We start from the raw sequence: 15,686 nt of genomic DNA on the forward strand, positions 1-15,686 counted from the left end.
AAAATCTGATGTATTGCTGAAATTTTCCAATAGAGAAGCACTCTGGCCCACTCCTGTGCCATGCCTATGATTTAACTTTTGTAGTTAGATATAAAATTTAGATTTTACAGAAGCTCTATTTTCTCCCATGCTTTTCAAGAAATATAAATGTTTTCTTTTCTTTGACAAGGAACAAGTAGCTTGAACTACTAAGCCTTACTTCTGCACGCCTGCACCAAGTCAGAATTGCCTTTTCTCAGATACCTGTTGATGTTTCTTGATTTCTAGAAGTTCTATAGACTTTTCAGGAATGTCATTAATGTTGATACATTTATATTTTGGACCACTCTTTTATTTTGTTCTTTTATGATTCTGACTCAGATGAGCATTACTTCTCTTACTCATTCTAAAGAGCTTATAATAAACCACATCACTCTCCACCTGCATCATGCATACCATAAATAGCACAATGTCAGCCGTGTCTGAGCATTCCAGCCAAGAAGAATCAAACTTTTAATGAAGTAGTTTATTGTGGTTGTTTTTTTATTGTTGTTTGTTTGATAATGCTGGTGGTTGATTATTGGGGTGGGAGGGCAAGGGGAGGGTTCTGGAGGGTTTTACAGGCATCCAAAACATTGCCAGTGGTGTCAAAGGATTTTATAAGGCACAGGTAAACAATAGGCTTAAGGGGTTTAGGTTAGGGTTTTGTGACTGTTGGTTATAGGTTACCTAGCAGTACTTAACTGATCCAGTTGAGGTGCAAATATGTGATTACAATTGTACTGCATTCGCCAAAGTACACAGTATGGATGTTTACACTGGACTTCTTTCAGGTCAGCTTTCTGTTGGCTACAGGAGCACAGATGTTATCTGATGCATCATAAAGCTGGAGTGACGTGGGCGATACTTGATTTTCATAAAATATGCTACTAAAAGTTAAGCTTGCAAAATACTGGAACAAACTTGAACCCTCAGCACCAGTTCACATTGCATCAACACCTTCTGTCATGTTTTGATCTAATAGCAGGATCCTAGACTAGGATTTATCATGTCACGGGATCACAGACTTAAAACAAGAGCAACATGAAACTACAGTTCTTTTGCTGGCAAACTGCACCAGCTCGAGCCAGTCTGAACCCTTTCACCTCATCACCAGCTATTCCTATAGCCAGACAGCTTCCTCCATTGCAAGGGTGCTACTGAGTGTGGAAACGCTCAAAGAATCCAACCAAGGAACTGATTCAAGTTAAAATTAATAGTAGGGATACTATATATAAGTATTCCCAGAACTACATCAAAACCAGTCATACTAGCACAGCTAAGAAAGTTAGCATGGAGGCAAGAGTTGAGAGGCAACAATGAATCAGAGGAGAAAACCTAATCCATCATAGCTGCTGAAAAAGATGACATTTCTCAGGACCAAGTAGCTGACAAACTTACACAGCTCACAGAAGACCGGTTTGGAAATTGCTTTTCTATGGGAATCCCCAGGAATTAATACAACAAATCATGTAACAGTATTTGATTTACCCATAAGAAATGATACATGCTGGCGAACAGCCAGAATCACCCAGAGTTTTAGGATTAGCTCACATACTCATTTAAAATCATTATTCCTTGCATATATGTACTCAGAGAGCATGTCTGATTAGAGCCACAGACTACTCGGCAACCAGCTGCAGCCATAAGGGGTACTGAATGCATTTACTGGCTTTCTACAAGGAAGTCTAAGCAGTTTTCTAAAGGAGAAGAGAGACGAGGAAGGCGGCTTGCTTGTTTAGTTTGCAACACTGCTTGCCTAATTGTTCAGCTTTACAGCTTGGGAAAGCTGAGTCACTTTGGTGTCAGCTGTAACTTTCTAATCGATGTACTCAATTCCTGTTCAGCTTCCCTTTGCCACATCGGAGTCCAATTTGCTCTCTTGTTTTAGTCGTAACTGCTCGGTTTTCTTATCTCCTTTGTAAAATTAAAGGATTCATTTTCTATTAAGCTCTGACCATCACTATATCTCTTCCCTGTGAAGCCATACCTTAAAAAAATCTGTGATTTAAAGTACTTCATGAAATGGTAAAGCAAGGCAGTACAGGGAAACTAAAACAAATCCAAACTTCCCAAATATCTGCTGTCACCAGAGAACAAGCACTCTGCCACTCTGCAGGTTGGGAGTCAAGCTTAACCCATTTGGCTCTTGGTTGGTTGGTTGGTTATTTTGCTCCCTTCTGGGGGGCTTTGAATGTTTCATTTATTTGGCAAAAAAAAAAAAAAAAAAAGAAAACCTGCCAGTTAGAAATGATGACACAGTATCCTAGGATGACTTGCTACCAAACAGTATATCTTTACCCTGGTTTTGCAGCCTCAGTTTTCTGACAGTCCCCAGTAAATGGTTGCAGAAATAACTGCAACGGTTTTGTTCTAGCCCTCCTCCAGAGCTGATATCAGGAGCAAACCAGACTGGATGGCAAATGCAAAGAAAATGGAGAAGTGCTAATGCTCAGTTCACTACTAAATGAGTGTTTTGACATCTTCCAGGAAAACTTCTGTCAGACAATTTTGATAAACCTGAGGTTATGTTTCTCGTTTGGAAGTCAATGCCTATTTTTGTTATAACTTCCACTGGTAAATATGTAATTTTGGTATTTAGGCATTTGAGTTTTTTCAACTCTATATAATCAGCATTTTTGACCAAAAGCTTTGAGAAGTGGGTAACAGTTTGTCAGCAAGCTTCAGTGTGTACTATCTAAACCGGAGAATGAGGTTGTTGAAAAATGTGCATAAAAATTGTTCATCCTGCAGGGCAAACACAGGCCCCTGCACGAGTAGCTGGCAGGAGTTCAAAATAAGAGGAAAGTAATTACTTCTGTAGCAGATGATATGCTATCTCTTTCTAGGCAGATCTGAATTGAACATGTATGAGGTAGTCAGAGAAAGTATCTTCTAGGAAATCTTAGAAGTGTTTGATGTAGCATAAGTAGAGGTAGAAGTCTAAGCTAAACAAAGATACAGAGGATAGAAATTTGAGACTTCATTTAATTGCAGCTTAGCAGTCAGCTTCATAAAATATTGTCTTTAATTTCCTTTGCTGTGTTCTCAGAGAAAGCACTTAATTGTAATTGGACACATATGTGAGGGGTGTATGCACATGTACATTTGAAGGTCTGGAAATCATGAACTTCCCTGTTATATCATATAGAGATTGTGAGACTAGTGAAGACAGACTTTTCCTGTTCTTAGTGGTATCACAGGCAAATTATGGCTTGTGGACCATTCCTTCTATTTGCAATTACTTCTAGTAGAGCTTTCTATAAGCACAGCAATTCACCTACCCACAGTAAATTAGAGGACTAGCATTTACTCTAATCCATCAAAAGTACCACTAGGTGCTAGACATTTCAGCAAAAATTAATACGCACCAGGAAATTAGTTCTCTGCATCCTATAAATGATAATGATGGAAAATCCATTCAGCAACAAAATATTATTATTGTACTAACATGACTGGATAAGAGAGTTCTTTAAAATGCTCAGGCTAAGTAACTGAGTATGGCTAAAATAGTTATTGCAAAATGTAACATCTGTCATTTTATAAGTTTAATTAGATATATTTTTTATGCTACAGAATTATTATGAATTGTTTACCTTGACTACTCAGTCACAGAAACAGACTTTGGTTTGGGTATAAAAAGAACCAGTTCACAACTTGTAATGGAGCATTTCTTACTGTAATTGTAGTACTAATGGGATCCATATCAATCACGAGTTAAATCAGTACATAATTTCTTCAATTTTCTGTTCAGATCATTTCTGAAGTCATACTAGAAAAGTAACAGATTTTATTTTATTTAAGTTCCATTTAGATATGGATCTCATTTGAATTTTTTAAAGAGCTTATGATTTTCTTATAAAGAAAAGTTTTCATGCTAGGAAAAAGTAAAGATAGGCAACATGACAAGTAAAAGCTACTTGAACAGTATATCTATCTGTTCTTAATGTAGTTACCTGTAAGTGACAATTTCTGTATCATTTTTTTTAGCAATTTTCCATCTCTAAGTCTAGCTCTTCTCCTCTGATTCTTTAGTACTTACAAATTAATAAACCTTCATATCATAAAACTTTAGGTTTTGATAATGATGATCTCTTCAGTTAACCTTTTTTTTTTTTTTTTTTGTGAGCTTTCATAGCTTTCCCACTAGTTTCTCAGGGTCTGAATGAAGGAATGACTGAGTGAGGTTCCCTACCTAAAGTTATCCAAAATTTCTGGTCTTTTTTAGACCTAACAGGCTGCTAATCTGTGATTCCACTTGATGCTTTTAAAAGCATCCTCACTTCTTACTCAGCAAGTGTGGAGGAAGGCATTTTTCTACTTTCCTTGACATCAAGTCAAGTTTCCCTAGGTCAGTGACTTTTTGCCTTTATAAAATTTGTACACACGCAGTGATAGGCTCTTGTCACTGCCGCACCCCAGGATCAACAAACTGTGTCTAGGAGAGTCAGGTTCTTTTAGTGTCTTAAAACTCTCTGGGGCCTGTTTTCAGTTGTAGAGGAACAGAAAGGGAAGAAGGTAAGGCAAGAAGCTTATGCTTTTCCTCAGCAGCCTTTTGCCATCCAAGTTAGCACAAATAGTTTTAGGCAATAGCAAATATACTGTCACATATAGAGATGGCAATAGAATGTATTCTCTTTTTAAATCAGTAACAATTACATAAAGTAGTCTATTCTAACCAAATAGTCTATTCTATTGGTGAACACCAATCCCCCAAAATTCTGGGATGTTGGATTTAACTTTTTCTATTCATATTTTTTTAAACTCTAGGAGACAATACTAGCAAATATGCTACGCAAATATGCAAATATCTATGAAAAGCAGGTTATTTTCTCACTTATTAAGTTAAAGTTCAAAAAATGGTACTCACTTCTAATACTAGGTTCAACAGTGATGGAGACAAACTACTTGCAAAGAACACGCCTACTTGCAAAAAAAGGTAGGGTGTGGAGGAGTCTGCCTGTGCTGTGTGTGACATTGAGTGCAGTGGCAGACAGCCAAGGTATACTGTAAACAGACTATGCATCATTCCACAGAATAATGAGGAACACAGGGTTAAGTCAAGTCTATCTGCAGATTAAGAATACCAAACACTGTAAAGCCAGTGAGCATACAGAGCTCTGCTTTAGATCTGGTTCTCTGAGCTGTGAAGCAAAATGCTTTAAAGAAGCTGCTTCTCTTTCAGATCTCATTACCGCTCTGTCAGCGCCCAAAGAGAAGCTCTCCTGGGCAGCAAATCTTCCAGTCCTGCTGACACCAGAATACAATTAATCTGGAGACTTAGTTTCTGCCTAAAACAAGGTCCTATCTGAAAGAGAATGAAAGGCTAAGGGAGAAGAAGTGCACTCAGTGCCATTAAATGGTCTGAGAAGGATCCACCTGGCCAGGTTGTGAGGAGATTCCTTCTCTAGAGGAATATGTACAACACTGCCCTAAGGCTGGCAGTGCAAATTCCAGCTGTGGTTTGCATGGCTTTTCCTTTCACTCTTCTGCATAACAAAGAGTCGTTAAAACCACACTATTTATGACTTATTTAGCTGTCACTTGTTATTTGTTTTTGCTTTCTCTCTGAAGTACAAAACAGAGGAAGCTTGCAGTCTGCCTACTGAAAACGTGTGAATTCAAAGACCAGAAGCTCAAGTTAGGACAGAAATGTACACACCTCCTTTTTGTAAGTCCTGCTTCAGTGACCTTGTTTTATACATTTAGACATCAATAAACTCAGTACCAACTCTAAGGATCAAATTATTAATTTCAAAATAATCTCATCTGCAGGAGAAACCCCCTGTTTGTAGCACTGCTGCAGTTTCAGCATCAAGATAATAGAGTTGGATTTTGACTTGCAATACAGAAAGTAGAGTTCAGCTGGAAGGCCACAAGAATAGGGTGGAAGCTGGATGTAGGTTTCATGTTATTCAAAACATCCTAGTCTTTACCACAGCACACAGGGAGAGCATTAGGTTAGTAAGGACTGTGCAAACAAATAGAATAGAAACTGTGTAGAAAGGCTCTTCTGTCCAAGCTCATTCACAATGCCCAGCTTTTCTTATAGGGCATTCAAATAATGATTTCTCATTCATTGCTAATCATGTTCAATTCAACTATCTCAAAAAACAAACTATATTTACCAAAAAAAAAAAAAAAAAAGACAAAGTTAAATGTATATGGAACTCCGAACCCTGCAGCCAAATCCAAAGCTAAATGTCCACTATAAGAAGCCAAAATGCTAACAGAAAATAAAATCTCATTTTAAGTAAGGACCTACTGTGCAGCTTTTAAACACTTTGTGGATAGTTACCCATATGAAATCTAATGTTTTTTCAGAAGTAATGACCTGCCTGCAGGAAGACAATCAGCACTCTCAACTAGCAAAGTACAGTAAAATTGTTTTGAAATCATATGTATACATTGGTGAACACTCTGCAGGCCTGTGGAATGTATCAGCAACAGATTCAGCTCCATAATTCACACTGCATCTTGCCTACAATATAGTTATATTACTATGAGGGTGTAATTTGGCTTCACACTAACAATTCCCTCTCTAAGATGAAACAATTATCCTGACTGACAATAATTCATAAGGCAATTCTTCCCAAATGACATTGTCTGTGGCAGTCCCGCTTATCTATCCATCTTTCCTCCCACATACAAATATACTTTGATATCTCTGCACCAGCAAAATTAATCCTTTTTCTTAATGACTGATGTTTATACTATAAATTGAGTACAGAGATCTGCTCTGGGAAATTCAACTCTTTGAACTTTTCCCATACAATACTCAGAATAATGACCGGTCAGTGACTTCCTGTTGACTGGTGACTGACTGAAATGAAATCATTGGGAAGTCTGAGAAATGGTCAGCTGAGACCTTATCCAATATCATAACCTGTTTCTTTTAAATACCAGTATTTTAGCGCTATCTTGTCTTGTAGTCATAACAGTCAAGAAACTGGCACCAAACTAAGAAAGACAGTTTTCAAATACTTTTTCAAACAGTTAAACTCCATTTGATTTTGATACACACAAATGATATCACACTTAGTGATATGGTTTAGTGAAGGACTTGCTAGTGTTAGGTCAGAGGTTGGACTTGGTGATCTTGGAGGTCTCTTCCAACCTAGATGATTCTGTGTGATTCTGTGTGAAATTCCAACCATTGTTTTAATAACTCCTAAAGAAACCTGAACCTCATTTCCTGGAGCTGTTGTACTCAGTGTCGGTAATATTTAGTATTTACATTTGTTTGTTTAATGGAACAATTCTGAAAGAACGCATTTCAACCCAAGAAAGCTATTACTCTGGTGTTAATAGAGAATTTACAAACTGAACAAAAGCAGCAGATTAGACCCTACATAAATGAAAGTCTGCACAAATTGGTGGAGCTCCCTGGTAGTGGAAAGTCAGAGGCAAGTTGTGTGGCATCAGGAAGTGAGCAAAAGATTTGCTCCATTGGGTACACTTACAGGTTTCTATGGACAACATGGTTTCCAAAATGCATAATCTAAAACAGAGTCATGATAGTATTTAGAGCAAATATTCAAAAGGATATCACAGAAAAGTTGTGATAAATCTGTGACCACAACTGAAAAGTGACTTTCCACAGAAACAAGCAAACTTTCTCATGAAAGAAAGCAGATGGCAAAGACTCCCTTTCCCACAGCCAGCTTGAATCTCTACCCAATGCACAGCAGAAACAGGCAGAGCCATAGCCAGTGCATCCAACACTCGTAGCACTCTAAGTGACCCATAGGTTTCAATCAAACATGTTCCCTCAGCAGCTGAAGGACTATGTAGCAACTGTGGCATACCCTTAGAAATACTATTTCAAAGCTTTTCAGATAAAATGAGTGCAATTTCCTTGCTTCTAAAGCAAGAAATATAACACATCCATTCATTTGTAACATCCGGACATCAGCTTTCAGAGCAAAAAACAGATAAATACTTCAAAGGAGGCACTGAAGTTTAAGGTGTTTACAACAAACTAGTTTGTTTGACTTTCTCTCTGACAAGTTGCAAACCTTTGTTTACTGATCACTTGCACAAAAAGTCTACACTGAAATCTGCATTTGAGCTGAATGAATTACACAGTGCAGGTGCATGGTGGTCCCTTAAAGTAGTCCTTGGATAATTTTTCAGTATTTTTAAGTACAAAAATAATTGATAAAAGGGACAAAAACAAAACAACAACAACAAGAAAAAAAAAAAAAAAAACAGGGACACATAGCAGCCTCCTAATAGATGAGCATCTCTTTTAACACAAGCTTCTTTACCTCCAGTCTCAAAAGACAAAGTACTGATACTTCCTATGGAACTGCAGTAACATGTATTTACCTACATACACTGACAGAAATGATGGAACAGCTCCAGTAATGCTGATTCTGAAGCCAACATTTACAAAATCACATCAGAGCTAAGGGAGTGTTAACATGAAAGGACTTACCTGCATTTCAATTTGGATAACCACTCTCACTAGTCATGTCTTTTTGAGGTGATTGAACCTTACACAGAATCCAACATTAATTTAACTACCATCATAGAAGAGAGTGAGGTACTGTATTATGAAAGCAAATACTATTCACAGCTTACAGATAACTCTGCCATTTGCTAATTAGTCATTTTAACAAACAGATGAAAACGGTCTTTCCCAGGGAACAAAACAAAAGCCAAGGACGGAAACTACTCACATTCCTTTGAGCCGTTGCCACATTTTCTCTTCATGTCCTCCTATTTGATACTTTATCGAGGTGCTTTCCAGTTCACGAGTTGTTTCCGTCGCTCGAGCCCCCATCGTTATTGTCCTACAGCGATACAGTTACAGTCAGGCTCAGCAGCAAGTAAAAGCATTCCTTAGTCCACTACAAATGTCAGAAGATCCACACACGTTAGACAGTAGCAGCTTTCACATCAAAACACATCAGAATTACAACAGCTGAGGGATGATCCTGCCTGAATTGCTATTCACTTGGATAGACAAATCCACTCTCCCCCCCCACACAAGCACAGAGCAGCACACACAGCTCCTCTGACCTCACGAGTCTAATCCATACGTGTGAGCCAGCTTCTACACTACTGACTGGCTGCACAAGCTCCTTCCTCATGCACTTTGTCTGCTGTAGGAATATGCACAGAAGCACAAAAGATTCCTTAAAATGGACTATAATTCATTGCCATGCAGGATATATGTGAATGGTTTTAACGATCCAGAAGGAAAGAAAGGCTGGCTTCTGCTCTGCAGGTTGGAGAAACAGGCTGCAATAGGAAAGCAGATGGTAGGAGCCAGTATCAGCCACATCACCCTACAAAGAGCGTGTGTTCAAATGCCAGCACTTTCTTCTCTTTAGTTGATCCTGAATTGATTCTTAAGGAATAAATATCTACCAGCCTCTCGAGAAGAAAATGACCGAACAAATGCTAAGTCGGCAGTGAAGACAAGTATAAATCCCTGCAGAAGAGAAATCAGAGAGCTCTACAGGTTGTTATTGAAGGAGTATGCTGTAATGATGACTGTTCACCTTCTCCTAGCAACTCCACACAGTAGGTAGCTGTCAATTTAACTGGTGGGAAATGCAGCAGCTGCAAGACAGCCCGTTCAGCAAATCCTTCGGGATAGCAGCATGCCCGTGTCAAAATCTGATGCTGAACTCTGCATGTCTGCCAGCAAGACAATAAAGTACACGTAAACAGCAAAAGGGCTGAGGACTAAAAGGTACGCCAGCCACACAGCAGGCTGCCAGAGCTGTTTTCAAGTGCAGACCTAAGCACCCGGTTGTACAGCCAAGGCTGGGTTTTGGAGAGGGCGAAGGGGAGGATTTCCTCGCCTGCTCAGCACAGCCCCAAGTTAGCAATGCACCTCCTGTACTTTGTAAATAGCACCTGTCTCACTTGGTGAATCAGCAACAATCTTTGTTTCTCAAGCAGCAGCCAAATAATCAAATATACCGCAGACTTCTCTCAACGACTGTGTTTGTTTCAATCAGAGCGAAAGCTACACCAGAAGCCAGGCAAGAGGCGTGTGCCAAGTGGCAGTAACCGTGCCGGAGCTCTGCCAGCTGCTGCCGTTGCAGCCGGCCACTGGGCTGGGCTGGACCCCTGAGAACAAGGGTCCTCAAGATGCTGACTGAAAGGAGCATAAGGTAGCAGCTGCATATCTCAGTATGGCTTTAATTGGACAGCTTTATCTGTGCTCAGCGTTACAAAGGTATAACAAATCTGTAACAATGATGTCACACAGATGATAGGTTCCCATCTGATGCAACTGGCAGAAATGTGTGTAATATCGTTAAGTATTCAGGATCTTGCAGAAGAAAATAGAAGAAGCTCACTGATTTGAAACAACCCCAATGCTCCTCAGAAATTTTTAATTTGATTTCTTTCTCCAGGAAACTTTTTTTCTGCTCAAGATTTAAAATATCCCCTATGGGAGTCATAAACCAATTTGAGATGCATCTGTTACATGTTGATTTCAGGTGGATAATTAAATAGTACATTTCATTTACTTCTCTGCTTTTAATGCACACACAGTTTCAAACTGGTGTTATTTCACTGACTTTCAGAGACTTATTCCTGACTCAGACAAATAATAGTCAGTCCCACGTTCTTTGCTAGCAGTGTCCAAAAAATAGTCACTGGATGAGCAATATCTCTTATAATTTTCAAACAGCATCATAAGGCAACAGTGAAGAGATGCAGACAATTGTGCTGTGTTGTTTTTGTTTTTTTTTTTTGTTTTTTGTTTTTTTCAGAAACTGCAAAGCATTTATTTGGTTAAGGAAGGCTGTAGTATTTTTGAAACTTCACTGAGGAACCACTTAGAAACTTCCAAACTTTCCACTGCTGTTGTGCATGGAGTCCTACTAAAGTTTGGAAGAAAAAATATAAATATCCCTCCAAGGAATAACTGATGAGAACTCTCACACTGATCTGGGCTCTTCCTTGCCTCGTAACTTCCAGACCTCTGAAGCAATGCAAAGAACAGAAGTATTTATAGAAACCACATAAACCTCCAAGGAGAGAGGGGAATTTTAAGGGCCTATTTTTTCTCATAAAATATTCCCTGCTCTTGTTGTCCAATGTTACAATGAAAAAAAAAAAAATAGCATGTGTAAGCTGTTCTCTCCCCCTCACGAGAAAATACGTAGCTTTTGTTTTGAGTTACTGGAGAGAAGTATTATCAGCAGATAGTATCCTTCCAGGAGGAACAAGCTGCCCAAACAATACCACTGTGAGTGGAGATTCACCTGCTGACTTCACTGGAACTCCACAAAAAAAAAAAGGCCCCTTGTGGGCCCACACTGCTAGAACGATAGGAATTCCTACAGCAGAAACACCTGGCAAGCCTTAGCCAGAGGACAGATAAAGAGATAAAGTAGCCTCCTCCCTAAAGGCTTATACTGATACAGCAAACCACCAAAGATGACATTGGAGGATAAAATCTTGTCTTCAAAAATGAAAGAAGCAGCAGGAACCACATAAAAAGGGATAGATATGGCATTAAAAAAAAAAAAAAAAAAACAAGGAGGTAGCCCAATCAAGTGTTCTGCACACCCCTAAAGAGAGAGAAACCAACTATTAAATTAAAAATATGATAATAATAATAAATAAAATAAATACTTTTTTAAATATATGCTGCTATTTTGGAAATGTGAACAAAGAAACACTCATGAAGACATTTTCATCCCTTCAGCTTCTGTGGGCAAGGCTCAGAGAAGGCAGCAGCAGAGCCCCGTGCCTCTCCTCCCGTGCAGGAGAGTAGGCAGCAGCTGAGCCAAAGCAGCATCAGCTCCGCGCAGCTGCACCAGGTGATGTGGGGCAGCAAGGGCAGGAGCCTGCTGCTGGAGCAGAGGGCAACCAGAAATTACAGCCCATAAGCAACAGCGGGGGAACCAGGGAAGGAATTAGAGCTGACCTGGCTTGCTCAGAAATACACATCTGTGCCCTTCTTGTACAAACTGGTGTAAAGGGGATCCAGAATACTAAACAAGAAGCAGTTATTTTAAGGAAGTCAGAACAATGGGAAAGGTTGCACCTGAAATGATAAATTATCTCGGATTTTCTCTGGCCTTTTCCTGTTCTAGTTCTGTTTGTCTGCTCCTGCCTTAGCTAACCCTGTACATGTATTTGTGCTACAGTCCCTTCATGAACAGAGTTCCTAGCTTACTTGAGATGCCCATCTGTGTTCACTATTAACCAGTTAAGAAGCATGGTAAAGGAAAACGGAGTATCTAGTCTTATTAAAGTTCAAGGACTTGATTTAAATATGCAGGTCTCCAGCAATTTTGCAATGGCAAAATACCAATGTTATGGTAATGCTGGATTTTCAGACTCTCCACAGAATACAGTAATATTATCAGCCTTACGTAACTGATGGACAGCAGCTTGAGAGACTTGCATACACAGCCTACACAGTGCATTGGCGTTGACTCAGTTAAGTAGCCAGAAGAGCTGGGATTGATACAGGTTAATAACTGTTACCAGTGATTAGATGACCTAAAAAAGGAGACCCAGCAAGGAGTATTTTCCCTTTGATATTTTTATTTTAGTATGTTTTCCTACATCTGATTTACTCTATTTGGGGCTTCTTCATGTAATCACTAATGTATGTATATTCAATCTTGTGTCCTGCAACTAGCAAGCTTTAAGTATAGCTAAGAGAAAAATTATCTTCCATTGGTTTGCTAAGTGCATGTTATCTCATACTAGTTAAGAATTTTGAGTCAGATTTATCAAAGCTTTTAGGCAATTAAAAATGAAAGCAACTATCTATGAAGGCTTGCAATCAAATTAGCGATAAAACTTCAAGGCACAAACAGATACATATTTGCAAATCTAGGTATGACATAGTGAGACTTTGTCACATCTGTTCATTCAATACTGCCCCTTACTAGAAGTCACCAGTGCCAAAATTCTGTCATGACTGTGTGAGCAGTCACAGACAGGTTCAGCACCAAGAGAACTTGGGTTAATTACACAAGATGTCTCAAATCTGCATTAATGTCATCTAGGACCTCACAGCAGTCAACAGAATGCCCAGGTGCCTTAGGTAGGCACACCTTTTATAAAGCTTCCTTTGAATATGGCCTTTCACTGAATTGACTTTAGGGAATTATTCATTTACTTTACTGAAACAAATAGTAAATATTCTGGTAGATGGAAAAAAAAAAAAAAAAAAAAAAAAAAAAAAAAAACGAGATGAGAGGTGTGCTACATATAATCCAGGCAAAAAGAACTACAAAGGAGAAAGGTCTTGCATCACCAGGAGCAAGAAAGGGAAAAATAAAACAAAGACTATTTTAATAGGTGGACTTGGAAAGACTTTGAGAAGATCCCACTGAAAAGTGTTGGAAACAAAGAAAGATAGCTGGCAATCTAGAGGAAATCAAATGTTCAGTGGAAAGCGTGCTGCATGTCAATGAATGAAATGAAGCAGGAGAGTTTTGCAAGGCAAAGTGATAAAAAGGATTGCCTTGACCTGCTTTGTAAGGTAGATGCTCAGTTCACGGTTGCATGCAACATCTCCAGGCATCTGGGAACTGGTCAGCAGAAATTTACTGGTTAAGTTGAAAAATAGGAGGAATCAAATGGGATGTCTGAGTGAAACTGAATGGAAAGTACAGAATAGTTCTGAGGTCTTCCTTGCTATGATTCCATCATAACTTTTCAGTAGTTCATTTTAATTCTTTAGAAAGAAAGTGAGAGGCTGTGGTTACTTTGTTCAAAATGTGGTTATAGAGAACCACTGAAGGACAGATTAAAGTTTCTCAAAATAACAACTATAGCAATTGCATGTAGCTCATACCATGATGGGCAATCAGCACAACCTAAGAAAATAGAGGTTATTGTTTTTCTAAGGCTTTGTGGCTTTTAACTCCTTTTTTTACAAAGAATTGGCAAACTGTTTTTTGATAGCATTGGCTGAAGTCAAGGTACGTTCATGTACATGAGGAACATTCATGAAACAAAAACCAACTTTTAGGAATTCCTCAAGAAGCAGTTTGGCTGCAAAACTAATATGCTGATTTTTGGAGAAGAAAAAGAAAGAAAGAAAAAAAAAAAAAACATTCTGGAACTGGCAGCACTGCTGAAATAAGACACACAGATTGAAATTGCCACAGAGAATCAGAAGGATAATGGTGTTCTCCGTAATAACATGAGATTGCTACTTTTAAATGGCAAAAAGGGCAAGACTGCCCACATAGTGTAGAATAAACAGCTGTAGAATAAATGCTAATGTTCTGGGTTAGATATGCTCCTAACAGAGCACATTGTTTTATCACATTTCCTATATTTTTGATCTCTTCTTTAGGAGTATTCATGAAGCCACTATAATTTTGATAACCGTGCATGGAAGAGATAATGGTAAGGTAGAAGTCACTTGAATATAAAAGCTGTGGTGGACTGTGGAAAATGAACTGCCAAGTTGGTATGGGCATACAGCTGGAGAAAGAGAGATAACAGAATAAAAGGAAGAAGGCAAACCAGATTTGACAAAGCATCTGCAAGTTTATCCCACTGAACTACATCAGAGGCAAAGAAAATAACTAGTCCATGGTGCAATAAGTGTGTAGACAAATACAGCATGGAGTGAAGTCGTCTTAGCTAACTATTATCTAAAGAGGTTTTTTTCAAGCATCCATTTTGAGCAACTCTACAACAAAAACAAGAAAATTGTTCCCTTCAGCTATATATTACTTCCACCAGGACCATAGCAACAAGAAAATGTCTCTCGATATTTATAAAAGACTATAACAGAACAGATGCCAGCAGAGAAGAAAAACCTCTCTTCATCTCAGACTGAAAATGCAGTATAGGGATTCTACCCTTAACAGAGCTGCATTATTAAGCATGGAATTATACATCAAGGAAGACCAAAAGTATAAATTAATGCCAAAAGGACTAGGTAATACATTCAGTGCAAGTCCAACAAGGGTTGTTTAACAAAATAGTTCAGATGCAACCTCCAGCTTAAGATGTCTACAAGCTGTGGAATATCATAAGGTAAAAAAAACGTATTACAGAAGGATTACTTTATATACAGTATTTTTGCTATATTCCTTTTCTAAGTATTTTCTCCTGACCATCATCCGGAATAGAATACTAAGTGAGAGAAGTATGGTATTTCTTACATATATTCAATACAAAAGTGGTTCTTGTGATGTAGGAAAATATTTCTGAATAATTTTAAAGTTAAAAAAAAAAATGTATCTGTAGAATCAGTAGTTTTCTTCCTTGATTTATTAAGAAGGAATCTTTCATAAAACCTTTGCAAAATGCCATTTGCTTCAATTAACAAGAGATGGAGTCATTGGTACTGTATACACATGGTACAAAAAATAAATATATAAAGAGTACCTAGCAAAGAGCCAAGAACATATTCCCCACATCCTTCAACTTGACCTGGATAATATGTTATATAGTAACAAAGCTACAACAGGTATGTAAGATACCTGAGAAAATCAACAAATTCAACCCTAATTTTCACACATCTAGTTTCAAAATTTCCATTTGTATAAAATCAATAATCCCTAAAAGTCAGTATGAAAGAGAATTGAATATTATTAAACACATGACGTGACAGTGTTGGAGTACGCACAGTATTATCTGATTCAAAATTCAGAATATCTGATTCAGAACCTCTGCACTTCAGGGACTTGCTACGTTACTTGAAATCC

General features: G+C 38.3%; 1 protein-coding gene across 10 annotated transcripts in view; it reads right to left on the minus strand.

The window, feature by feature from the left end:
* Positions 1-15,686, minus strand: part of PDE1A (phosphodiesterase 1A) — a 222,140-nt gene that overhangs the window by 144,504 nt on the left and 61,950 nt on the right. For 4 of the 10 annotated variants that reach the window (XM_068685892.1, XM_068685894.1, XM_068685895.1 and 1 more), the window contains one exon: positions 8,703-8,816. In XM_068685892.1, coding sequence (XP_068541993.1) covers positions 8,703-8,816 — 114 coding nt within the window. The other 6 variants (XM_068685898.1, XM_068685896.1, XM_068685899.1 and 3 more) reach the window with 6 other exon arrangements.

The sequence above is a fragment of the Anas acuta genome, chromosome 6 (genome assembly GCF_963932015.1).
Source record: "Anas acuta chromosome 6, bAnaAcu1.1, whole genome shotgun sequence".
In the NCBI taxonomy this organism is placed as follows: domain Eukaryota; kingdom Metazoa; phylum Chordata; class Aves; order Anseriformes; family Anatidae; genus Anas; species Anas acuta.